This window comes from Botrytis deweyae (genome assembly GCF_014898535.1).
Source record: "Botrytis deweyae strain B1 chromosome Unknown BDEW_013, whole genome shotgun sequence".
Taxonomy (NCBI): Eukaryota; Fungi; Ascomycota; class Leotiomycetes; order Helotiales; family Sclerotiniaceae; genus Botrytis; species Botrytis deweyae.
The window spans coordinates 529,865-555,437 of NW_024066220.1; the positions used below are offsets into that span (position 1 = coordinate 529,865).

The 25,573-nt window shown below is 43.9% G+C and overlaps 8 protein-coding genes across 8 annotated transcripts; 4 read left to right on the top strand and 4 right to left on the bottom strand.

Moving 5' to 3' along the window:
• Window positions 1-376: 376 nt before the first annotated feature.
• EAE98_006296 (uncharacterized protein) lies at window positions 377-4,196 on the top strand. Its single transcript, XM_038953919.1, has 5 exons — window positions 377-710; window positions 774-960; window positions 1,016-3,509; window positions 3,559-3,775; window positions 3,820-4,196. Exons 1-5 carry the CDS (start codon window positions 631-633, stop codon window positions 3,857-3,859), a joined length of 3,018 nt encoding a protein of 1,005 aa, XP_038809709.1. The 5' UTR covers window positions 377-630; the 3' UTR covers window positions 3,860-4,196.
• EAE98_006297 (uncharacterized protein) lies at window positions 4,197-5,232 on the top strand. The gene is made up of 2 exons (XM_038953920.1): window positions 4,197-5,012; window positions 5,127-5,232. The coding sequence occupies exon 1, from the start codon at window positions 4,375-4,377 to the stop codon at window positions 4,597-4,599; it is 225 nt and encodes a 74-aa protein (XP_038809710.1). The 5' UTR covers window positions 4,197-4,374; the 3' UTR covers window positions 4,600-5,012; window positions 5,127-5,232.
• A 289-nt stretch (window positions 5,233-5,521) lies between these two features.
• On the top strand, window positions 5,522-7,312 carry EAE98_006298 (uncharacterized protein; the record flags this gene model as incomplete). The annotated part of the gene is made up of 6 exons (XM_038953921.1): window positions 5,522-5,568; window positions 5,640-6,044; window positions 6,098-6,465; window positions 6,514-6,618; window positions 6,680-7,048; window positions 7,110-7,312. The coding sequence occupies 6 exons, from the start codon at window positions 5,522-5,524 to the stop codon at window positions 7,310-7,312; spliced, it is 1,497 nt and encodes a 498-aa protein (XP_038809711.1).
• Window positions 7,313-8,156: 844 nt separating this feature from the next.
• EAE98_006299 (uncharacterized protein) lies at window positions 8,157-11,153 on the top strand (the record flags this gene model as incomplete). The annotated part of the gene is made up of 6 exons (XM_038953922.1): window positions 8,157-8,686; window positions 8,732-8,877; window positions 8,933-8,988; window positions 9,060-9,158; window positions 9,211-9,264; window positions 9,336-11,153. The coding sequence occupies 6 exons, from the start codon at window positions 8,157-8,159 to the stop codon at window positions 11,151-11,153; spliced, it is 2,703 nt and encodes a 900-aa protein (XP_038809712.1).
• Window positions 11,154-11,524: 371 nt separating this feature from the next.
• EAE98_006300 (uncharacterized protein) lies at window positions 11,525-13,782 on the bottom strand (the record flags this gene model as incomplete). The annotated part of the gene is made up of 6 exons (XM_038953923.1): window positions 11,525-12,826; window positions 12,877-13,348; window positions 13,407-13,468; window positions 13,527-13,567; window positions 13,655-13,687; window positions 13,758-13,782. The coding sequence occupies 6 exons, from the start codon at window positions 13,780-13,782 to the stop codon at window positions 11,705-11,707; spliced, it is 1,755 nt and encodes a 584-aa protein (XP_038809713.1). The 3' UTR covers window positions 11,525-11,704.
• A 660-nt stretch (window positions 13,783-14,442) lies between these two features.
• On the bottom strand, window positions 14,443-16,973 carry EAE98_006301 (uncharacterized protein). Its single transcript, XM_038953924.1, has 3 exons — window positions 16,251-16,973; window positions 15,670-16,175; window positions 14,443-15,616 (listed from the first exon to the last, which is right to left on the bottom strand). Exons 2-3 carry the CDS (start codon window positions 16,104-16,106, stop codon window positions 14,947-14,949), a joined length of 1,107 nt encoding a protein of 368 aa, XP_038809714.1. The 5' UTR covers window positions 16,107-16,175; window positions 16,251-16,973; the 3' UTR covers window positions 14,443-14,946.
• A 4,728-nt stretch (window positions 16,974-21,701) lies between these two features.
• Window positions 21,702-23,732, bottom strand: EAE98_006302 (uncharacterized protein; the record flags this gene model as incomplete). The annotated part of the gene is made up of 1 exon (XM_038953925.1): window positions 21,702-23,732. One exon carries the CDS (start codon window positions 23,730-23,732, stop codon window positions 21,702-21,704), a length of 2,031 nt encoding a protein of 676 aa, XP_038809715.1.
• A 440-nt stretch (window positions 23,733-24,172) lies between these two features.
• On the bottom strand, window positions 24,173-24,589 carry EAE98_006303 (uncharacterized protein; the record flags this gene model as incomplete). The annotated part of the gene is made up of 1 exon (XM_038953926.1): window positions 24,173-24,589. The coding sequence occupies one exon, from the start codon at window positions 24,587-24,589 to the stop codon at window positions 24,173-24,175; it is 417 nt and encodes a 138-aa protein (XP_038809716.1).
• Window positions 24,590-25,573: the final 984 nt, after the last annotated feature.

A 25,573-nucleotide genomic window follows, 5' to 3' on the forward strand; every position in this document is an offset into this window, starting at 1 on the left:
TACTATCTCATCGAATGATAACGAAGAACAATCGGATTCGCAATCACTTGATTCCGACATAAACAAGAAATCATTCTATATGAAATCAATGATATTTGAAGGATCGACGACGAGATGAAAACCGTTATATGCTCGGACAAAACACAAGAGAAGGCTGAGACAAGTGGATAAGAGGGCTCTCGGTTATCTTAAACGGGCGGGACTGATAGAACCCTTCGAAATCTCCCGGTGAGGCTGTTCTCGACTTTTCTCCAAGGCTGTCGTCTTGCTGTCCTTAGAAATTATTCACTCCACTTTTCTGGCCGCTTTTACATTTCTCCAATTCTGCCACTTTCAAACCTTAATACGAAAGGATACAATTAGATACCGGTCAATCAAGCTCAAGACGACGAAATCGATTTGACAACAAACGATTCATTTCTGCACATATACATACATACATACTTCCTCATTAATTGTACCTTTCTCACACTCATTTTCTGGCTCACATAGTCATGATAACTACAATACTTATAATCTGTTAATGCCGAGATTATTAGAGGCATTGCGCCTCAAATCCCCCTTGATCTTTAAACCCTTTTCTATAAATCAAGAATTAGGCAAACCGAGGAGCTGATCCCGAGTCACCAAATGTCTTGGGATTTGTTAAAGCGGTTTATCGAGTCCGATGTCTTCAATCAGAATCCATTCCTCTCCGTAGCCTACCTTTCGTATGCCAATTACCCCTTTCCATTCAATCGCAGACTCCCTTTACTGATTGCTTGAGTTGGCAGACGGTATGCAGACCATGTCGGGATACATTATGTTCTGTGCTCGAAGTTGCGACAATTTAGTTATGAGGAGATTGAGTTCTTCCTCCCGCAGCTATGCCACCTAATTATTAGTGTCGACAATGAGTCTGTGGCTCTGGAGGAATTCATTCTGGATTTGTGCGAGGAATCGGTCAATGCTGCATTATTGGTGTGTTTGGAGACAGGACATACGAGATTGGACAAATTACTAACTAGGATCGCAGACATTCTGGTTGTTCCAAACGTATCTCCACGATCTTTCTGCGAATCCTCAATCCGAAGCTTTCAAAACATGCAGACGAATATATAATAAGGTCCAGCATATCGTATTTGGGGTATCGGAGACTCCAACGAAGAAGATTAGTGAGAATGTCTTACCTGTTACTGTTCTAGCAAGTTTCGTCCTAGCGAGTATTGCAGTTCCTTTTCTACCAAAATGGGCTGGGCCATTGGCTATTTCACAAGCACGGAAACCTCAAAGTACAGGAAATGTGGTCGCAGATACCAGTCAGATGCAGACACAAAAGATTGTTCGAAGTCATACAACGACACCGGGATCTACACGAACAAAGCAGAGGAGAGAAGCCGCAAGGATTGGCAGCGCTCCAGGCAGTGGTGGTCTGAATAGTGCTGGACCCTCTGAAGCCCCACCAGATCTGGCTCGATCGAACTCCTTAACAAGACCCACCTCATCAAAATCTAGCCGAAAGGTACCCCTAGATCAAATACGGCCTTCGCATTTAGACCTCAAAGCATTAGACCCTCGAAATTCAAGCTCGGCATCTCTTCCAGAATTAAGAAATCCAAATCTACCTAGTAGACCAGCAACACCCGTTACAGCTGGTCTTCCAACAAGACTGACCGAACCTATCAATAAAAGATACTCTCAGCATTCACATGGGGGGAAAATCGTGACTCCAGCATCGTTAACTGACAAGCAGAAGGTCAAATTACTAAGGCAAAACTATTTTCGTTCCGAGACACAATTTTTAACGGCTTTGGAGGATATATCAAATCGTCTAGTTATCGTCCCAAAGCCAGCGCGTCTTAGTGCGTTGCGTGCTGAACTTGCACTTATTGCTCAGGATTTACCAGCTGAAGTTGATATACCAGTTATTTGTCCCGCCACTCTCGTGGATGGAATTCCTAGCAAAAGTAAACATCACCGGATTGTTCGTCTGAACCCAGCGGAAGCGACAGTATTGAATAGCGCCGAAAAAGTACCATATCTTTTGATGGTAGAAGTACTTCGGGATGACTTCTCCTTCAACCCGGAAACTCTAGATAATGAACGTTTGTTGAGCCGATTAGTGTCAGAGGAAGGAACCCACAAGAGACGAAGATTTGACCTCTCGGAATCTGGACGATCGTACGGTAGTCACATCATCAAAAGTACGGATAATACCCCTGATAGTGTTTTTGAGCCAATCAGTGGCGATTTGGGCAGCTCACCATTAATCAAAGAAACAGATCACGACGAGGAGGACATACACACCCCAACCTATAAGGAAAATGCCACGACCTCCCGGCCTACGCGCAAATCAAGCGGTACAACGACTTTATCGAGCTTATCCGGCGTTGCAACACCTAGGACATCCGGAACATCAACGTCTAGATCCATCAGTCCTACGCCGAAAAGGAAGATGACTATTCCTGGAGCAGGTCGATCGGGAGAGAAAGATCAACCAGACTTTTCCACCTTAACAACACATATTAGGACTGCTACACAAATGCTCACCCAACTCAATTCAACGAGTGGGAAAAGACCCAAACATGAGGTTGATGCAATTCGTCATAAAATTATCGCCAGTATACAGAGTCTTGAAGAGCAAAACTACGACTCAGAAGATAACGTTCAATCACAGACTTTTGACATGATTATGGAAAAAGCGAACGCGGCGGCAGCAAATGTTGCACCGGAAGATATCGAAGAAGAATCACCAACCGATCCAGATGCTGTTATTAATGTTGGAGCTGGTGCAGCTCGAATGGAGAACGATCAAAAGACTGGTGGTGTTCAAAGAAAGGGAGATAGAGACGATCCAAGCGCTGCAACATTTGGAGAAGCGTGGAATGTCAAGAAGGAACGTATCAGAAAATCCTCGCCATATGGGTGGATGAAGAATTGGGATGTTTTGAGTGTCATCGTAAAAACAGGTGCTGATTTACGACAAGAAGCATTTGCATGTCAGCTCATTCAATGCTGTGATAAAATCTGGCAGGATGCAGGAACTCCAGTTTGGGTCAAACGAATGAGGATTTTGGTCACTGGGGAGTCATCTGGTCTGATAGAGACAATTACGAACGGTGTATCCTTACACTCGTTAAAGCGTAGTCTCACACTTGCGACGATTGAATCAGGACAAAATCCTCGCAGGAGAATTGCCACGTTGAAAGATCATTTCGTGAAGACCTTTGGACCACCCGACAGTGATGCATACAAAGCTGCGGAAGACGCATTCAAAAGATCACTCGCGGCGTACAGCATTATCTCTTACATTTTACAGTTGAAAGATCGACACAATGGTAATGTTCTCATTGATAACGAAGGGCATATCATTCACATCGACTTCGGATTTATGCTTTCCAACTCTCCTGGGTCAGTTGGGTTTGAAGCTGCTCCTTTCAAATTAACACAGGATTACGTTGATGTCCTAGGAGGTGTTGGATCACCTGCATTTGACGATTACAAAAAGTTATGCAAACAAGCTTTCCAAGGTATGTTTTTCAGGATGTTCATAGGCGACTCATGTCTAACAAAGTGTAGCATTACGTAGATCAGCGGATCATCTTATTGATCTTGTTAGTATGATGGGACGAGAATCAAAGATGCCTTGTTATTCGTATGGAGTTGCTCAAGCAACAAATAGTCTGAGGCAGAGGTTCCAGCTGCAGATGAGTGCCGATGAGGCAGAGACGTTTGTCGAGACAGACTTAATTGGAAAGTCTCTGGGGAGTTATTATACCCGATTGTATGATTTTCCGTCCCTTTACTGATCGTGGATGAACGCTAATTGAAAATGGGTAGATACGATACTTTCCAATATCGTACACAGGGTATTTATTAGTAGGTGGAGTGGGTATGCATGCTTAACAGTTTCTTGGAGAAACTGGTAGCGCTTGTAATTGAATGCATTGTGACTGGCATGGCGTTGGATAATATCATTGAGCTGATTGATTTATGTGTGGCATTTACGGGAAGCGAATCTCAAGGGGAGCGAAAGTGTCTTGCTGAACGGAGACATTACGAAGGGGGAGAGAGCAGAAATGACCCGATCTTTAGCATTAGAAGTGATTTGACTTGATCGTTTGAATGGAATGATAATTTCAGTTCAATGAAATCGAATGAGGATTTATTGTACTCGCAATATTAGTCTAGGTCATAAGGACATACGTTGTTTTGCCTGACTGATTGAGATGGGGAGAAACATTAATCAACTTTTCTCTCCTCTTGTCATCCTATTGCGGCACCAATATTAAGAGACTGTTCGAATTGAGAATTCTGGTTACTGAGACGAAGCTCAGAGAGGATCAGAGTTTCGTCCATTTGTTAAAGTTTTCCGCATGCATATTTGTATATGCAATGTTTAGGAGGTCTCGAACGTGTATTCGCGAATCACCGACGTATCAAACCACCTACAAACACCCAAAGTGTTCGACTGCATACCTAATCAGCCTACCGGTTCTGGAGAGTCGATTTGATTGGTCTATTGTAAAATCTGTAGAAGTAATGGTTGATCTTTTAGATTTTGCCTCATCAGTGTTGTGGTTCTGTGATCGTTTATTCGATGGACGGAAAAAGTCATAACCTCAGTATTGATACAACAATACAACGAAAATGCGACATGATGGTGTTTTGCCCCCAGGACACAGCAGTTCTCGACTCGTCTGTCCCAGGGATTGAAAAGTCCTTGACTCATAAGATCGGTGAACAGATAACATTCTTGGTCTCGTGCGTACCTCGCGTTAATAAGTACCTAGTAGTGGCAACACGATACATGTGAGAAATGGTTCGAGACCGGGTAAATGTAAACGTACTCATGTACTCGCGATGCATTAAGCTCTTTGCATCCATGGAAGAAGATGATCCGATGTTTTCTGAGCTAAGATGGAGCGGAGCCAATTGGCCAAGCGGTTGGTAAATCTTACCTTGGGAAAACCCCGCATTGAGGCTTACTCCATGGGGTTGAGTAGATTAGCAGGCGTCTATGGTTCGGAAGGGTAAGTGAAGATTACCCCCTGTCCTGCGAAAATGTGGAGAGGATGTTTAGGCTAAATACAAATATCACCAGCCTTTTCGCTTCGTGATGAATAGCACAGAACTTCCACCAATAGAGTAGCGTCAGCATACGGACTGGATTATATCCTCGGATGTGCAGATGCGGATTCGACGTGGTTTTTCTTCCTCTGGTTGGGGATTCGGGGTGATGGATGGGGATAGATACTCGTTGTATGGTGAGGACATAGGCGTGGATGGGAAACAGACGAGTAGCTCCAATTATCCATGTTCCAACACAGAGGTTCGTTTTATCCGTTGCAGTGCACATGCTACCTAGACGTACCAATTGAGTGAATGGCATGACAGGGTCGTCTTGTACTCTTCATATATAGATATAGTACCATGCCACTCCACGTTGTACTTGCCAAGAATTTTATTCTTGAAACTTTTTTTCTCGTTGTTGTCTCTAAGCTTTACGATTGAGTAGTTTCAAGGGAACAAGGACGACAAGATGGGAAAGCTTTTCAATCTCTCGTTGGCGGTGTTTGCATCGACCGGGTATGTTTGAGCATTTTGTTGACATGCTGTCTCAAGCGATGTGCAGGTTTCTAACCACTTCTCAATAATAGATCGTTTCTTTTTGGTTACGATGCAGGTGTTATGACAGATGTGATTGCCTCTAAGAACTTCCTCAACTTCTTCAACACTACACAGGATTCTTCTATTATCGGTGCCATCAACTCAACCTTCAATGGTGGTGCAGTGTTTGGTGCCCTTCAGGGCGGTCTTACTATGGATCGATATGGACGAAAGATTACTATCTTCATGGGCGCATTGATCTGTCTCGTTGGAGCAATATTACAGACTGCTGCACAGAATCTGGCCATGATTCTCGTGGGTCGTATCTTTACAGGCTGGGCAGTCGGCTTGCTTAGTATGGCTGTACCGGTTTACAATGCTGAGTGTGCGGATCCGAAAATTAGAGGGTTGATTGTGGGATTGAGTCAACAGATGATTGGAGTGGGTTTTATTGTGTATGTTGCTTCTTTCTCTAGAACTTTGAGAGACGTTACTGACGTGATACAAGATCAACTTGGGTAGGATATGGCTGTGGTGTTACAAAGGACAGTCCGGTTCAATGGAGAGTACCACTCGCTGTACAAATGATTCCTTGCCTCATCCTCGCTTCTGGCATTCTCTTCTTCCCTGAATCGCCTCGCCATCTTATGGAAACCGATCGTGAAGACCAGGCATTGGCTATTCTCAGAAAGTTGCATTTCAACGGTTCGAATGATGAATTCATCGTCAAAGAATTCAACGAGATCAAGGAAACAATTGCAGCAGAGAAAGCAATTACGGTACCAGGATGGAGAGTCATGTTTACAGTACCACAATGGAGAACAAGGTTGGGTCATGGAGTTGCTGTTCAAGCATTTACCCAGTTCACTGGAATTAGTAAGTTGAAGAGAATACAGGAAGGACTTGGTTGCTAACATGAGATAGACGTTATTGGTTACTACCAAAATACTATGTACAAGGCGTTGGGAATTACTGGAAACAAAGCTTTACTCGTCTCTGGAATTTACAACTGCATGGGACCTTTAGGCAGTAAGTCCAATTTACTACCGCCCAAGATAAAATGCTACAGCAACTAAATAACAAACTCCAGATCTCATCTTCATCACCTTCATGATCGACCGAGTCGGACGTCGCAAGCCACTCCTCTGGGGAACCGTCGGTATCACTATCGCCCTTGTCTGCCAGTCCATAATCAACAGCCGAATTGATCCCGAAAACGCACAGCGCGGCCTCTCCATCGGAGGAGTCTTCTTTATTTTCTGCGTCACAGTTATCTTCTCATTTTCATGGGGACCCATCTCTTGGGTCTACATGTCCGAAGTCATGCCTATGCAAATTCGTGCTCGTGGAAATGCGTTCGCAACTGGTATTGGTAATTGGCTTGTCGCTACATTCTGGGCACAAGTTTCGCCTACAGCTTTGAAGGCGCTGACGTGGAAATTTTATTTCTTGTTTGCGGGTGAGTTTTTTGTTTCCCTTCGTCGCTGACCTGGAATATGTACTAATCAGACCTATTACAGCATGGAACGTAGTAGTTACCATCCCCATTGTGTTTTTCTTCTTCAAAGAAACTAAACAGCTCTCCCTCGAAGAAATTGATCTTCTCTTCGGCGAACGTGCACTCGGTACTCTTCCCGATGATATCTCAAAGGGAATTGAACATAATGGGGCTGTGGAGACGGAACATCATGAAATGCACGACAAAGGTGCAGATCGGGTCTAGAGATTGAAGTGGAGTGGGATGTTAATATACCTTGGGGAAATAAGCAGCAGATGAGATAGGCAGCGGACACTATCGTTCTTGGATTTCAGGTATCGGGATTTGGCGCCTGGGATAGTTTTGGTTGAAAGCAAATACCTTGATTATATTCACATCGTAAGAATTAAAATGATATATATATATATACATATATATGGACTTGATTGTTTTTAAAAGAGAACCGTTTCCGACTTGTAGTGAAGTGCATCATAAGCCCCTGAGATCTAGATCTCAAGTTAATTGCATAGGTAGCAATCGACCATTGAAACTTTTAGAGGCCTATATTCCAACTAGTAAATAACATGTCAAAAGAAACTAGGATATTGCCTCGGTATGGATAATCAGATCGATTTACGTAGACTTGAGAACCATAGCGACCGAACTAACGAATAAATTCAGGAGAGAAGAACGTAGCTTTTTCGTCCCTCCCAGCTTTCAGCGTAATTTTTGCTGCAAAGATTTCCATGTACTCTTGTGAAAATATTTCTTTCATCCGACTTTTATATCACCAAGAAGTCCTTGTGAGACTTACTTGATACACACCAAAGAATAAATTATACAAAGAAGCATTATTTGTTATCCAAGAACAGCCACCATGTATAGAAGACAAAGGAGATATCTTCCACAAAGCAACATTCATTGGTTATCTCCAGTATCACGAAAAACATATCGATATATTATCAAATATTTCGTGTTCAAAAGCTAGTGTATTTGTTACGTATAGCTAGTTGTAACCCGATAGCTTAGTCAATCCTCGTGGACGTAACATAAATCCAAAGTCAGGAATCTCACACAGCTTGACATCAAGATGGCTTTACTACTACCCGGCGAAACGTGGGACGAGGCAGAGCTGCGCCTTGGGTTCCGAGTAGAGCGGCCGCCTCCAAAAATGTTCGTCGGTACTCCACTAGAAATGGGTGCTCGTGGGAGGGCATGGTTAGCATCAGAACCACTCTGGTCCGCGGAAAGTCGGATGGGTCCTGAGCCCTCATGGACCGGGGTGAAAATCATGGGCGAAGGCGGGAATGGAACAGCGGGAAAATGGAGATTGACATATCGCCAACCTCCGGAGGGTACGCCGGGGAGATTGCCCTTCGAAAGTATAGTTGTGAAACAGCAAGCTGGGGGCTGGGGAGACTTGAGAGATGAATCGGAAATATACGAGCTGCTGCGTCATACGAACTCTCAGCATCTGGTGAAGATGTTTCGGAGAATGTATGAGGATCGAGGTCTTAACACGGTATACGCGGATAGAGATGGTCCTGTACGCAGGATATATTTGGAAGATTGTGAGAAGGGTGACCTCTCAAGTAGGATATCTGAGCGCTTCAGCGAAAGGTAGGTTTGTTATATCGAACGATACGATATCAACTGACTTGATAGATCCATATTTGAGGAATATGAGATATGGGATACCTTCCATTGCATAGCCCGCGGTCTATACGCTATGCATTCTGGACACGAAGATCTTAACGAGGACAGATGGGATCGGGATGAGATAGTTCACTTTGATTTCAAATCTGAAAATGGTAAGTTAAAGCTTGGAACACACATTCAGGCTCACAACTGCTTACCATTCCTGAGTTTTCATGAGCGCTGGTCCCAGAGATGATGAACATAGAGGAGCACTCGTAATGAAGGTACGATTGTCCATTTACAGTTATAAGACGACTCTAGCATTTATCATATCCCTAACACCCTAAATAAATAGGTTGGTGATTATGGGCATGCCGGAGAGGTGCCCCTTGAGCAAGACCTATTCTACAATTTCAAACATAGACGCCTTGGGACAGAAAGATATAAATTACCTGTAAGTCAACGCTTGGATTCCTGAACATACAGCGACTAATTTTTCCTGCAAGGAACAACTTAGAACTCGAGAACGTCCGTTGGAAAGACCGTGGATGGATCCGATGGTATGTGCAAAACCAATCCTGCTTCCTCACTCCCAACTCCACCTTTTCTGTGTACTAATCCTCAAATATAGCCTAAATCCATGCGCGAAGCAGGCGATGGAAATGTGCTCAATAATCTTCGCTATGGAACTCACTCGAACATATGGCAACTCGGACTGATAATATGGCAAATGATACATACAACTGAATGGTGCCAGGATGGAAATCCATCGCTTGCATATAATCATGAGCCCGATGTGATATGGGAAGGCGAGAGAAGGCGCCGACAGCCTGGCCCCCCGGGAAGATTTGAACTTAAGCTTTATAAAGTAGCAAATACCTGGCTAGGATTGAATGAAGAAGTAGGTGGAGTGCATACACTTGCTACACAAGACGATATAGATTTCTACAGTGGATTGTACGACGCACTGCCATTTGAGCCCGAGGCCGACATAGATCCAGACCAGACTGAAGAGCAAAAAGCTATGGCTAAGAAAAAGAGAAGAATTGAAAATCAAGCTAGAGAAAAAGTTCGCCAGGATCGGTTATACAGTGACACCCTACACAAATTGGTAATGGATTGTCTGATCGTGCAAGGCGAAGCTCGAATTCATATCGAAGATCTATACCGAAAGACGCAACAACTTAAGAAGGTATATCAAGACTTAGTACCTCCCTTGCTCCCAGCTCCCTATTCCCCTGAACCCGCCCTCGGAGACCTTCCACCCCCATGGAACGACATCACAACTCAACCAGGAGGAGGTCTCGGCAAGCCCGTGGTTGAAGAAGAAGAAACCTACCCACTCGATCTTTTTGAACTATTTTATGCGACCGTGGAGCATGAAAAGGTAGAAGATGTCATGAAATGGGCACGAGAGAATCCTATTGAGACCATTTCCGATTATGAGGCTGTTCATGCACGCGAGCTCATTACGAGAAACAGACAATCTTTTGCTAACTACATGGCGGAATCAAGGAGAGCACGGGGCCAAAGAATAAAACCACAATACAAAGTGCCCGCTCCATTCCCAGAAAATTGGAGACATGGAGTACTCCAGGACAACTCAAGAAGACGTGTTCTTCAGGCCGGTGTTTCTCCGTCTGGTCCTTCTCAGCAACAACGCGGTGCGCTGAGAGTCATGAATCCTGGCGGAAGGCCCCCACTTCCTGTGATTACTGAAGGTGATGAACGGCCAACTCACATTCAAGGCAGCCCAAAGGGACCCAGAAATTTCTCATATGAAACTGACGCCACGCCAAGTCATTTAAGACACTTTGAGTCTACGCCTGAACACATGAAACCGGTGGACCTTAGGGAAACTCCTGACTATATGAGAGGGGTAACAAGACCAGTCGGGTATGCGGGAGGAGATTTTGGAGGTGTTGGAGATGCTGGAGATTTCGGAAGCATAAGGATAACAAGCGCATCAGGTGAAGGACAAGAAAGGCGCCCTTTTGGAGAGCAGTCTTCTATGGAGTCTATAGATCTCGGAGGAGGAATCAAAATAGGTGGAGCAGGAAGAAGAAGGGCGTCCCGGAAAAAATCTTCCGCGAAAGTCGATTGGCCCGAGTTCCCCCTTGGCTTACAAAAAGACGTCGACAAACCCTTTCTACTCCGTGCCCTTGCAATACCTGAACTCGCGGGTTCGATTTTATTTTGCACCGTTATTGAGGTCAAGGGCACAGAGGAATTTCTAAAAGGCATCGTATATTTGACCGGATTACTGAACGGGACCACGATATATGACATGAAAGAAATGCTGGACGAGAGAGAGACGGGAATTCCGTTAAAACAGATGAAGTTGATGGGACATGATCAATTATCGGTTTTTAGGGAATTCGAGGATGAGGAGAAGAGAACAGCGATTGGTGGGATTGAAATTTTTCTTTACGATGTTGGACAGGGCTGACGAGAAGGAGGAGAATGTTTAAGATTGGGTAGGACGTGAGAGCACAGAATTGTGCTGCCTCTCAAAATTATGCTTCGATTGGAGAAAGGGAAAATTGACAAAACGCTGTCAAGATCATGACATCAAATAGTTGTAAATGGCCAACATGATCCATCTCAATTGGACATCTCTGATTAAGATAACTTATGAAGATCTTTCCTCTTTGGCGCCTCGATGTTCCCACGTATGAGATGAATGCCTGCTCCCAATCAAACCTGTGAAAGAATCCACATTTTCCTCAGAATTAGTAAGCTTGAGATACTCAGACACTTATCTGCGGACAACTCCTTTGGATCGAACTGTGCGTATCACTTTACAGTCAGCGAGATGGAGTGAGAAATGGTATGTCATTTAGATGTCTCATTTATCCAGTATAATTACAGCCATGATAACGCCATGAAATGTATCCGCCATTTCGAGTATTTTTCTATAAAATAGCCAAACATAAGGGCACATTATGATTCTTCCATCCAGCCAAACCCAATGCAAAAGTCCCTTCCGTCCCAGTTTCCTTAGATCGTAACACCATTGATTCCATTTGACAAATCCCCATTGACGCTGTTATCCAACTCAGCTTTCAAACAGTCCTCCGTGATCTTTTCCAAACATCCCGCTGCTGCTGCTACAAATCCCAAGTATGATTTACTTGGAGCCAAGACTCGGGAGAGGTATTCCGGATGGAATTGTACACCTACGTACCAAGGATGATCCTTGATTTCAACGATTTCCATTCTCTCACCCTTGTCATCCTTGCCGACGAATTCAAGACCACCATCGTGTAATCGGTCAACATACTCTGGGTTGACTTCATATCGATGACGGTGACGTTCGTGGACTTCGGTTTTATCGCCATAAAGCTTACGGAGACGAGACCATTCAGATCCCGGCTGGAATTCAGTAGGACGTAATCCGAGACGCATAGTTCCACCAAGATTTACCTTGTCAATCTCTGGCATGTAGATAATAACTTTATCGGTTGCGTTTGCGTTAAGCTCCACTGAATTAGCAGAAGTGATGCCACAGACATTACGAGCAAATTCGATAACGGCAATTTGCATACCCAAGCAGATTCCCAAATAAGGCGTCTTGTTGGTACGTGCCCACTTTGCAGCTGCAATCATGCCCTCCGTTCCACGATCACCGAATCCTCCAGGAACGAGAATACCATCTGCAGTGCAGACCTCATGCCACGCCTTGTGAAACTCGGTTGGCTTGGCATCATCCTCGAGGTGCTCGGCTTCAACCCAGATCAATTTGAGCTTCTTTCCACATCGCATTGCTGAGTGTTCGAGTGATTTGATAACACTGAGGTATGAGTCGTGAAGTTTGGTATATTTACCAACAAGAACAATGGAAACATCATCAAATGAACGTTCTTGTTGGCTTGTGAGGGACTTCCACTCGGCCCATGTTCGCTGTCCCTTTTCAACAGCAGCTTTCGCCATGGAGATTTCGTTGAGATTGAGAATTTTGTTCAATGTCGAGATAAGGCCTTGCTGTTCGAGAAGTAAAGGAACGTGGTAAGTAGATTTCACGTTGTGTACACCAACGACTTGTTCGCCTTCAACTTGACAGAACATCGCGATCTTTTCGATGGTACTTTTCTCGAGCGGAACATCGCATCGGCAAGCAATCTAGAATAATTAGCCCCCAAAACTTCAGAAATTTCAGTTCAAAGATTTACCAAATCTGGGACCAATCCAGCTCTACCAACATCTCTGATGGCTTGTTGAGTTGGCTTTGTCTTCTGCTCGCCTTGAATGACAGGCACCAAAGAGACATGAATTTGCAAGAAATTGCCTTTTCCAGCTCTTCTCTTCAATTGTCTCATAGCCTCAATGAATGGAGCACTCTCAATATCTCCAACGGTACCACCCAACTCGATGATGCAAACATCCGGAGTCTCCTTTGTGTCATCAACAGGAATTCGCGCGACTCTCTCGATCCAGTCTTGAATTGCATCGGTCAAATGCGGCACAACTTGGACAGTCTTTCCGAGGTAATCGCCTCTACGCTCACGCTCAATGACATGCTGATAGACTTTGCCCGTGGTGATGTTGTTTTCGCGAGTAAGGGTGATGTTGAGATAGCGCTCGTAGTTTCCAAGATCGAGATCGACTTCTCCTCCGTCATCGAGAACAAAGACCTCTCCATGCCTACACACTCGCCCATTAGCTCAATCCCAGATTTCGTAAATAGACATATTAGACGCACTCGAGAGGGTTCATGGTTCCGGCATCGACATTCATGTAAGGATCGATTTTGATGGATGTGACGTTCTTTCGAAGTTAGCCTAAAGATTCTGCCTGATTTTGTGGTTTATCGGGAACATATCTTCAATCCAATCGTCTTAAGTAACAAGCCGGTGGAAGAGGCTGTTGCGCAACCACTTCATCAGTATACTACTCATCTTGTATCTTTCACATCTCTTTGTCGTCATTCCCCAAAATTTGGTTACATACCGATAACGCCCTTTCCAATGCCGGAAATGACACCTAAAACTCATGTTAACCCTCATTTTTTCTCGATTCAAAAGCAAAAATTATGAATCAATCAAATACACACCTCCAGATACAAGAACGTACTTCATCTTGACAAACTTGATGAAATTTATGGTACCCTTCCTGGCTTATGCCAGAGGGAAGGAGGAAAGGAAAAGGAAAATCTCAATCGAAAGTTTAAAGTTTTTGGTGGTGGGGTCCCAGAGCCTATCGCGTGCTAAGCCTATCTTGGATTAGATCAGCCTGTCGGACTCGAAATTTATTGGCGGGGTCAATGTTTGTGGCTGATCAATCTCAGCCTTTTCAGCCTTGTGTGGCACACACTGCTTGGGTTTCCAGGTTGACATTGTTGTCGTATTTTCTTCCATTGGCCAGTCAAAGAATTAGAAATTATCTGCACTCATTCACATTTCAGAATACTGGGTGGTCAAATAGCAAATCAGGTAAAAGGATAGCTTGAAGCAGGGTTGGAGGTTCCAGGAATAATCAATATAATATTGTGGATCATGCGTTCAGAATCGTCTAGATCAACGTACTCTCGAGGTACTCAAACATCGAAATGGTTTGATATACAGATAATTAGAATTCTATTTCTAAAATCCCATTTTCAAGATTGTTGTTGATGTGAAGAGTAACATGAAATATATAGGCCCATTTCTAGAGAAATCAATCTTTTATTATTATTACTATAGTAGGAGAAGAAGGATTCAAAGTTGCCTAGATCCATTTAGATATATAGGCAGGTACCTAGCAAGACGAATAGCCAGAGCTAATTGAAGAATAGGAGAAAAAAAGTAAAGAATAGAAACTAATCTTGATATACCATATTCAATTGATATCTGATATTCGATGTTTAACATTTGTTTATATTCATTGATATATCTTCCACTGCCACATAACAATTTGTAGAATGCAAAACTTGGGGTGAAGTTTGATCATAATACCAGACTTTTCACCAAACAGCCAGTACAATTACCAGTACAGCCCAATACTAACGTTGTTGACCTTGCTCTTGCTCTTGCTCCTCATAAATTCATAAATTCATACTGTTGTCCAAATCGCTTCACCAAAAGAGCAACCATTTTGAGACGCTAACTCCCGCTTTCAAAGGATCAACAATGAATCCTATGCAAAAATCAAAGCTCGTAAATCTTCGCCCTCACTATCAAAGCAGCCATTCACTAGACTTTGGCTGAGTCCCGAGGTCCTTATCATTATGCTCAGCTAGAACTGGCTTCACGTGGGTTCCTCACTTATATTCCTCCCATCTCATCATCATCATCTTCGTCGTCCCCTTGGCCAGCCATTGCAATTGTTTTCGCATTCCCTTTCTTGATCTTGAGGATATTAGGATAGCCTTGGCTGACAAGAGATTTTGCTAGATCAGAGCTCGGTCTCATACCCTCAAAGTCTTTGGCATTGTGTACCTTAAAGATATTACTTAACAAGGGACTCATGATCCCGTTTCGTTGACCTTTTCCCATTGCAGCTGGGTCGATCAACGTTAATCTGAACTTCAGTTGGTAGTCACCCGGGAATCGAACAGACAAATCGGCAAAAGTGAAGAAGAATCGTTCATCGCCATGAGGATCGAGTGCTTTAAACCCATTACACACCATCGTTCCTACCATCCTCCTCTGGTTTCTACGGTCACTGCTTCCCTCGATCTTGTCATCTTCGCAATTCGTGTAGGGATTCCATAGTGTGCAATGCACTATCGGCATGAATCTATTCAAGGCTCTCTTTCTCTCTTTCGGATCAACGGCCTGACCTGTATCCTTATCGAATACTTCGAGTGTCAGGATTGGCGGCGGATCTATCATTCGACGGTCCTTGTCTCCATATCCACAAGCTCGTGCTGATATCGGCTGTTGCATGACGACCAGTCTAAATTCTGGCTGAGGTAGGAGTGGTGGAGGAGCCCTTGGAGTACAATGAGCCTTCATCCATTGACAATGGATACCAAAATAACATACCTAGGAGGGGCAAACGGACCGTGGTGATGAGCTGCAACAGATCCTTCCCTAGTCGCGAATGCATCTGACATGGGTGTCGGTGGACATGTCGAGTATGGAGATAGCGGGCTTTGGGAATGCTTGAAAGTACGTTCAAGCTCCCGAGGACTACGTTGTTGCTGATGTAGGTACATTGGCCTGTTCAATGCCACTGGAGACCGTGGTCCTTGTGATGGCGGGCGATATGAGCCCTCGAATGCCTGACCCTCCTCAACTTGTTCCGGTGGTAAAGAGGATAGCAATGAAGATATGGGAGGAAGCCTGAGAGGATTGAAATTTGGCATTTGCGCCCTGTCGTCGCCATTGTCGTGGTAGGGTAGCGGCTCTCGTCCATAGCTGATACTCCTACCATCAGATGGCTGGTGAATTGGTAGCGCATCATGATTTGAATGGTACATATTGTGGGAGATTGTCAAATATATCGTGATATTATAGACGTTCGATTGAGTGTTGTCAGGTAGAGGTATCTGCATAGGCTACTAGTAAGTATTGGACACATTAGAGCTTAATAATTGACGATAGAGATGTGGAAGGATTGCTACCTTTAAGTATCATTAATGTCTTGAGATGCGAAATGAAATGGTGATAGTAATTGCTCAACCAGAGATGTGGTGCTATATAAGAGTGGCCGAGGAGGGCGAAGCACAAGATATTTGTTTGATTGTTCGAAATCTGATTGCGAGTGCATGAATGAGGGTTGGAACCAAATTTAATATATGTGTAACTTCAAAGTACAATAATGATAGAAAGGAAAAAAGAGCAGCTCTTCATTGATAGTCGCGGGGAAAGCTGGGGGGAGATATAGAAAGTCCAATGGAGGACAACCCTGGAGGGACAGGAAGCATGGTGATGGCTGGAGGCTTCAAGGAAGCTGTGAAAAGTCCCAGGAACCGGGTGAGTGATATTGAGAGTGCGACCTGCTGTATGGAGAGCTTTTTGGTTGGCTGAGACTCCTACTTTGCGGGATAGGGTGTGGTATGTTTGGTGGATGTGTCTTGAATTGCGATGAATGACTGGCGGACGACTTCTATTGCAGCATAATTTAGCAAGCCCGACCTTCCGTGTTTTTGAGCATGCGGATAAAGTGTCAGGCAAGGGGTTGATTCTTTTTTGGGGTTAAACCTAGCCAGCTGGGGTTAATGAACTTGAGCTTTTGCGGTCTTTTCTGGTCTTGTCTTTGACAGGGCTTGAGGGGTACAGCTGTGATGTTTGACGGTTCGAAACATCTCCGGGATTGTAACATTTTAGTTGCATTTGGAAGTGGATGTTAAAGGTGCCGCTAAAGTTCTAGTTCCCGTTCTTCGATCCGTGCACTATGCACTATTAGCATTAGAATTGATAATGACATATATCTGCACGACTCTATAATACTTTAAAAAATCCTTTGAAGATGGCAACTCGATCATATCAGAGGAGCACCAAGGTGCTTCGACGAGAGAGAGAGAGAGAGAGAGAGAGAGAGAGAGAGAGAGAGAGAGAGAGAGATATCGACTGTTTGTCCCTATTCACATCGTCATCATACTTACGACTCTTACTTACGACACGCAAAGGCTCGCCGACTTTCATTGGCCTTTTGCATGGATTCTCACGGGATGCTTTTGCATACTCAATCAATCACAGAAGTTTTGGGGGCTAGTTCATTGCAAGGAAAAGTTGACCGACTAGCCCAATCAATTCTTTCCGACATACAGCAAAGCTGCAAAGTATATAGAGTACCTTGAGTACCTTGAGTTCCTCGAGTACCTAGATACCAACACAATGCCGGTGATGCACTCACAGACAGTGGTGGGTGGTAGTGGTGGGTGGTAGTGGTGGGCGGTGGTGTCAAAAAGCTAGGAATTACAATTATGATCCATGGCTTAAACCCCCGAGCTGTTCATCCACAATGCATCTAATCATTAACCAATACCCACCTACTCGCTACCATCCGCTACCATTGTTTCTGGTGCTACATACTCATTTTACTCCTCCCCCTCTTCTCTCATCTCTTTTTACCACCACACCGCCAGTACATCATCACTCTATCTGTTGCGCAAGGTCGTGCAAGAAAGCCATCTATCCAGAGGATCGTTCTTCTACTTGTCCACTCCCTGGATCTTACGTCCATTGGGAGGATGGCAAGCGTAGCTGCTGGTGACCTTACTCAAGGCTTAATGGAAAAAGCATCATCTTCACTGTGCATGTACTCTTCCCGCTTCGGAGCTTTAGTGTCACGTTTCACGGAAGAGGGTGACATATACACATTCACTATCAATTGGCCGACTAACAAACAGACTCGGAGAGACATGAGAGGTCTTTCAGGGCATATCCCGTCATTGTTGCTTCTTCATTGTCTCTTCTCTTCTCAAAGTTATCGTGGATTTCGATCATTCGTTCTAGAGATTCGAGCCAAGGTCATAAACCTACCAAAATGATTCAATACGATGTAGATCTGCTGCGCTCGCCGCTCACGCTGCCTCACAGACTCAGTTATTGTAACTTTTGTTGCCTATTACCATGGAGGTATGCATCTCTGATGGTGTAGTACCTTGATTCCTTTTCTCTCAGCTCATGTTCTACAGAGTCAGAGTTTAAATTGCTTGAAGAGGAAACTTATGCCGAGGTATTCTATCTTCTAGCAACCCCAGCAACGGATCTTTCCCAAAACTATCAAACGATCAACGAATTTTAATTTGGTACATAAGGTTATCAGAGCAGGGAATAATCAGGCCATTACTGAACTTAATCAGTGGCATTATTCCTTTTTTGAATAAGAAAAAATGGGTGCATAGAAGGTCATGGCCAACAACCAAGGTCTGCAGCGTCCAGATAATAATCACAACATATATCTACCAAGAAGAATGCTGTCTAGTCACTCTCACATGCAGTGTTCGGCATCCCTGAGGCCTGAATTAGACAAGAAATTGAAGAAAATAGAATCTTTATCGGAAGCAGAGCCTGGTCGATTCTGCACCACGTCCCCCACTCGCTCAACAAAATTCTTCAGCCACCACCTGGTACATAATTACCTACACTCACGAACTCCAATTTTTCAAAACTTGCAATTTCAGCATCCTGATAGAATTTTGGTTAGCCAAGGTCCTTGCAGCATTATGGAGATTCGGAGGATTAGCTTTAGTATATGTTACCTTACTCGCGATGAACCGAGATAGTTATTTTCGGTAAGAGGATCCTGTTACATTGCAAAGATGCTGCCACTACTAAGCCAAACAGGGCTCGCAAAACCATTCCATCTCCAGAAACATGGTTATTGGCCATGCATCCGACTTGGAGGTCCATATTCTTCCTTTCCTGCTGGCCACCAAGATATTTTGTGGATAAGGAAAAATGGTGCTCTCCAGTTTGTTCCTACTCCTTTAGCTTGGTGTCGCAACTGAAACGAACAGGGCCTCCGTGTATTGAAGGGGATACAGAATAATTTCAACGGATCAGAACATAACAGTGACAGCCGTTGAAATACGCTCCGCCCCCATTCTAGAAGAAACCCTCCGGTTATCTAGGATGAAAAAGGTGATTTCCTTTCCACAGATCTCGGTATTACAATTTATCAAAATGCCGTAGCCCCGACGGCTCAAAATGGGTTCGTCCGGTAAAAAATTGGGTAACCGTGATTGTCGAAATTCATTGGTCCCTCTCGCCGGGTTGCTGGATTGAATGGCCTTCCTACAGTAATCTCCAAAAAGCTTGATCTGTACGCCGCCGAAGATGAGAATGAATGGCTGGCTCGTTCGTGTGTAACATCGGGACTACCCCGCTCTATTCAATCTTGGTTCCTAAAATCGACCCCCCTGTGTACTCTATTGGCCGTTTTCAAAGTCTTTGGAATTCAGCCTAAAAACTGCCAGGAAGGAGGGTTGTTGTATAAATTTACGGGGGCAAATTCGTTATGGTTTGGCTTTCCGGTTCTTGCACATGGTTTCGAGAATTCAAAGAAAACACAAGGGTACTTGAGAAACTTCAAACGGGCACAAGCACAAATATAGGGCGATACATCTGTATGCTTGTCCCTTCTGGTAACCTTCCAAAGCCTCAAAGATACAGTACCCTATCAATACCTACCAGGCTGTCATTTGTATCCGAGCCTTTGTCAATTGGCCAAGATGGTTAATAGTCATACGCAGAAAGCTCCTGGGCTCTGGATGTCAACTGCGATGAATGGATATGCCGTGAAGATGCATACAGTGCATACCTATCTTGAGTTACTTTGGCTCTGAAGAGCATATCATCTGATCATAACATCTCTTGATTTCGGAAATACTGGGAGATGAACTCATTTTGGGGTTACCTTCTTTCGCCATCAATACTTCTATACATGATGTCAGCTGTTAAAAATGAAGGATGTGTGTTTGAGATATCAAGTTGAACCTTGTCATTGGACACTCACAGTTCCACTTATGCTCTCACGGCTGACCTAGCGGTCCATCTGATCTACAAGCACAGCGTGGGATGAAAGATGGTAAAGTTGACAACGATGAATCTGTAACGCACGGCATTCAATATGAATCTCGTGTTACTCGTTAGAAGAAACAAGTTTGGGAGTCCTTGCCATGAAGGCTCAATGCAGAATGCAGTGTACCTTTAACCCTCAGACGAAGGAGTCCTGTGGAAACGGTAAACACGTTGACGGATGATACTTTGCATTCGACTCGGGGATTTTCCATTGAGTCTTCTGTCGCCAGCAAAGCAGATTCTGGATAATTGCACTCCATGAGGCTCGCCTTATTTTCGTGCATGATTATTCGATCCAATCTGTATGCTATACGAATTCTCCACTCACCGAATACCCACCTGGTACAAAACACATCTTACTGCACAAACAAGAGCACCAATCCTCTGCAATTTGTTTCCAGTCCCTCGCAGCAGAAACAACTCTTTTCACCACGCCATTCCTCATCCAGCACATACATGTCAAAAGAACTGTCACTTCCTCATACTCTTTTGTCGAAACTTTCAAAGACGAAAATCACTACTTACACTAGACAAAATATACATTACACATGTCAGGTCTAAAAGCGCCAATTTCATTGAAATGGCGCTCTGTGCGCGTGCGGGACGATATAACCTCCGGACGGAGTGAGAGAGTCGTATGGAGTTACGGAGCACAACTAGGAGAGTAATATCCGAGGTTTATAAATGGACATAAGAACATAAAGCGGATGGGAACTGATACCGCGTAACATAAATCGGGGATTTGCACAATATAAATCTGACCAGTACACAAGGAAAAACAAAAACGAAAGTGATGTCAATCGACCATTAAACAGCTACCAGGTTTCAACAATCACAATCCCTATCTACTTGATCTTAGTGCAGGATACTTACCAAACTTCAATGGACCAAAGAATCTCTGTCCGGAAGCCCGCATGTCATCCCGTGCCATGACTAACTTACCCCATGCAAACCGAGTTTCACAATAGATTCTTGTACTTGTGTTGCCATACGCATTCCATGGTCCAGGGGCGTGGAATGGCCGAAGTCGGCTGGACGTTTTGGGATCGACATGCATTGTTCTTAAATTGTAGGGCTTACTTCCAATAGTATCTTGTAATCGAGGACTCTTGTTCTCTGGGTTAGGGTAATGTATTGGCGGAGTGTGGTCGATATATACGTCCTTGTCTTTACAATGTACTGTTTGTTTGTATAAGATAGCGTTCTACTCTTCGATTGGATGATTCCTAAGATATTTGCGAAGTGGTCATGGGAGTTGAGTACTCGAATTCATGAATGAGTACCATTTCCTACTGTCGCTTACGTGTTAATAATCTTTGGACGTCGAGTAGTTGAATTTATGCTTTTCCTTAAGGCCTTCAAATACCAGCATGGATTATTTCACACTCGGAACTCTTGGTAGTCAAGTACTTTATGAGGAATTTACGTATATTTTAGTACCCAAATGGCTCACACTTGATGTATGAACTGCCTGGCTATTCAAAATTTGTAAGTTTTTAAATACGTATTGTGCTCCGGACTAATGGAAGAGTTGATCTCGTTTATCATAACAAGCATATATCCTCGACCATTCTGATTCCACTATTGACTTCTTCCTGAATTTCGCCACTCATATATCCATGGAGGTAACATTCTCCAATCACTTGATAGCCTTCATTATCCTCCCACTTTCTCAAAATTAACGGAATACTACATCCAAGCAGGATCCAAACTTGATCGCTTTTCCGTGCTCGACACGGAACCATACCAATGAGTCCTTGGTTGGTGGTCATAAGTCTTCGCGCCATCCATTTGGTGGTATCTCTGAGACGAGAAATAAATCCTTGTTCGTTGGTTGAGATATCCATGAAATCATAATCAGTGGAGAGCTCAGGCTTCGGAAGTGGTGTCGCTTTGCATATCTGCTCGAGTGAGTGGGAACCGATTCGGAGTGTCCGATTGCGTTCAAACCAATCGAGAAACAGAGGATGTACATCACCCGGTCTTGTCATTGCCGCGAAATAAAATGCTTGGAATTCTAGGTACGAAAATTCTTCGGCTGATATGTCCTGACTAAGATATCGGTCTTGCCGGTTCAGCATCAAGCAGCGAAAGATGTGATCCATGTATTTAGATACCTGTTCAGGGTCCAATTCAGCTTGAGTTAGTAACTCGGCGTTGCTTTGAGAAGCTTTGGATGTTCCATGTATGCTTGTTGACTCGACGCTCTGATATATCTCGGCGAGTTCGTCGTTCGTCTTATCTTCGTCTGTGTAGACTACCTTGAGGCCGCCAATACCGTCGACAAGATCTACGAAGACTCCTTGGCAGGTCAGTATCCGGAGATCGGTGGAGAAATTGTATTCCAGAGGGACATTGCTCTTTCCAGCCATAAAAACATCGTAGTTGTTGCCCTTGGAATACCGGAACATTATAGGACGAAGGTTTCCAACGTGTTTTGCACCACTTTGAGCAGCTATTGCAGGAACCATCCATGGCTGTACATCAGCTCTCCAATCTGGCACCCAAGAGGGAAGTATTGGCTGGCCATGCGAATATTCTAAACAATGGAACCGGTCCACGAAGCAGATAATATCCAAAGTCTTGTGTTTCTCAACAAAACTTTTGAACAAATTTGAGTAAACTACTTCAAAGCTATCTTGATATCTCGGCGGGTCAGCCAAGAATCGATCCGCAGCCAAGCCGAGAACAGAATAAACTCTATCCCTAGGATCCAAAGCTTTGTAATCCGAAATGTATCCCATCAATCCTATCAATTGTATCGGAGCGCCTCTTTGATACCAATGAAATACACGACGACGTATCCATGGAGCTTCGAATGCTTTGTGAGCCAGCAATGTCTCATCAATTCTCCTGCATGAGCCTATCGCACTCATTGCTGTAGTCAATTTCCGTCTATCTATGGTCTCTTGTCCGCACTGAAACACGAATTTTCGTGGAACAAGATACTCTTGAAGTGTCCAAACTCTCGTCCACCAAGGTCTCAATAATAACTTTTCCAATGCAGCCCATTTGCTCCTATCACTCAACTCATTCCCTAGCTCTTCCTCTTTCGCTCTTTTGTCACCGGCTAGTCTTCTTTGGTGAACCAAATCTAATCTTTTCTTTTGGTTTGCTAATATCTTCAAAAATTTGATTGCTTGCTCGCCCTCCTCGTCTCCCAGACCGAGCCAGCCGATAGTCCTATCTGATTTCTCGTAAATTCTCCTCATCATAGCGACCTGGATATTGCGCTCCACTTCTGCAATTGGTCCCACATTTTGATCAATGCAAATTGAATCAATCCACCACCAACTTTGCTTTAATTTTTCGTCATCACAGATGATCTCTAAAAATGGGTGAAGACTGCTCAAAACAGGAAACGGATACCCGTTGATAAAGATGTTATGAGGAAACACTTTAGGGCCCCAAACGTAAGACAAAGTCCTAAAGACTGGACGCTCCGAATCATCAAGGGAAAAACTTTCTAACAAGCCGCTGATTGAACCTTGTTCGTTGCGCTGGAGACGGAGGAGACGAATTGAAGGCTTGGTGGTGTCGAGGGGTGTGTAAGAATATTTTGAGAGGACTTCCATCACCGCTATTTATGGACTGTGCAAGATTCAAAACTTTTGATGCCCAATATCATGAAGAAAACAGGAGTTATTCGTTCGAACGGCTGAGCAGTTGCACGCCATGGCTTGAATATGGTCAGGTCAGCTGTCCATTATGATTTTCCTACACCGCCTTTGTTTTGCCATAATATAATGGAATTGAGGTTTTAAGATGATGAGAGTAGAGAAATCTCGATAGCTCATCAATCCGGTTTCATGTCATCATAATTTCGATCAAATATACGTATCAAGAGACAGGAAGAATTGTTGCAGAAGGCTAAGACCGAGCGCCGCTACGACATACTCGCTACATCCGCTGTATCACGAGACCGTACACCAGTAGGTCCACATCATAACCCACGAATAGATCAATCGTCCCACCAAATATTTTCACAATCTCTTGAAATTCGTGAAATTTTTTTTCAAAGAGCCCAGCTCCCAAATGCAATCACTGCCGTCATCAAAAGAATCGTATTGATTGTGCCTCTTCGAACAATTGGTCCCATCGACTCAATCTTGTCCATCCCCGTACAGAAGAGGTCAATCTGAATGCTTGAACGGCCACTGAGGAATACATCATTGAGGCATCTCATAATTCTGTCGTAACCATTCGGTGGGGGGAAATGACAATACTGGATTACGCAGTTATATTGGTCATTGAGCGGATAATCAAAGAGGTCGGAAGTACCGCAACATGCTTTTATCGCGGAAATTGACACGTTGCCAAACTCGGTGCTATTTGGATCGGTCCATACAGAAGGCCAGTAACAAGCAGATTGGTTGCCGAGAGTGCTGGATATACCATTGTTGTCGTTGATGCAATAACTGTCGTTTGACATTGTGAAAGCTGGTGAAACCTGACAAATATCAGGACTCCAAGGTGAAGTTGAAAACACCAAGTGATGAACAACGAAGCTGGAGGTAGAGCTTTGAAGGTAGTTGTGGTTTCAGTCGAATTTTGACCAGCAAGCGCTCTAGACCAGGAAGAGATCGTGCTGTGATTCTGGGGATGTCGACAGAAAAGAAATTAAGGTTATGATACGCATGGTCGAGGAGAGTCATACTTCATTTTACCAAAAGTCCTTTGTTATGTGCCACCAACATAAGAAACCATACGATGTTATCAATGCTACCATTTTGAAGTCAATACTAGGAGTATGGGGCACATGCGGCGCAGACACTTTCTTCGCACTGCCACCATTTCATTCGGCAAATCAGCATCCACAGTTCCAAGATCTATAGAAAACCCATTGGTAGGAATTCTAAGCGAGTCCTTTCCTCATGACTTCCACGATCAGTGTTGGAAAGTCTAATGGTCACTAACTACATCAAATGTTTGTCCAGCTTCCAATCTTGGTACCTTGTGAGAGCAACTCACAGCCAATAATCACCGATGATGAATGACCCATATAGCAAACATCGATTTCATAGCCTTACAACCATCCCATTTCCTTCCCTGATATTCTTGGCATTTGTAAAATTAGAACTTGGTGCTGCAACTTACAGGCTCAAGGAAAATTTCGAGTTCATAGAAAGGAGTTTCTGAATCGAATAACATCTTGGCATATCAAGGTTCGAAATTATGTTGTAGGATTAAGGTAGCAATATTCTTCTTCAATCTGCTACTCACCCCCCTCCATCGCCATGTTGGCGCCTGTAAAGGCTGTCTATCAGTGTCCCCCTTGCTGTACTGGCGAACACAACCGAGACATACCCTTGATGCTAAGGATGAGTCTATTATTCAGTCTTACATGAAGGAATTTTGATGAATATGTTGTTGAGGTAGATGAAAGTTGCTTTTGAACTCGTATCTGATGTCTGTC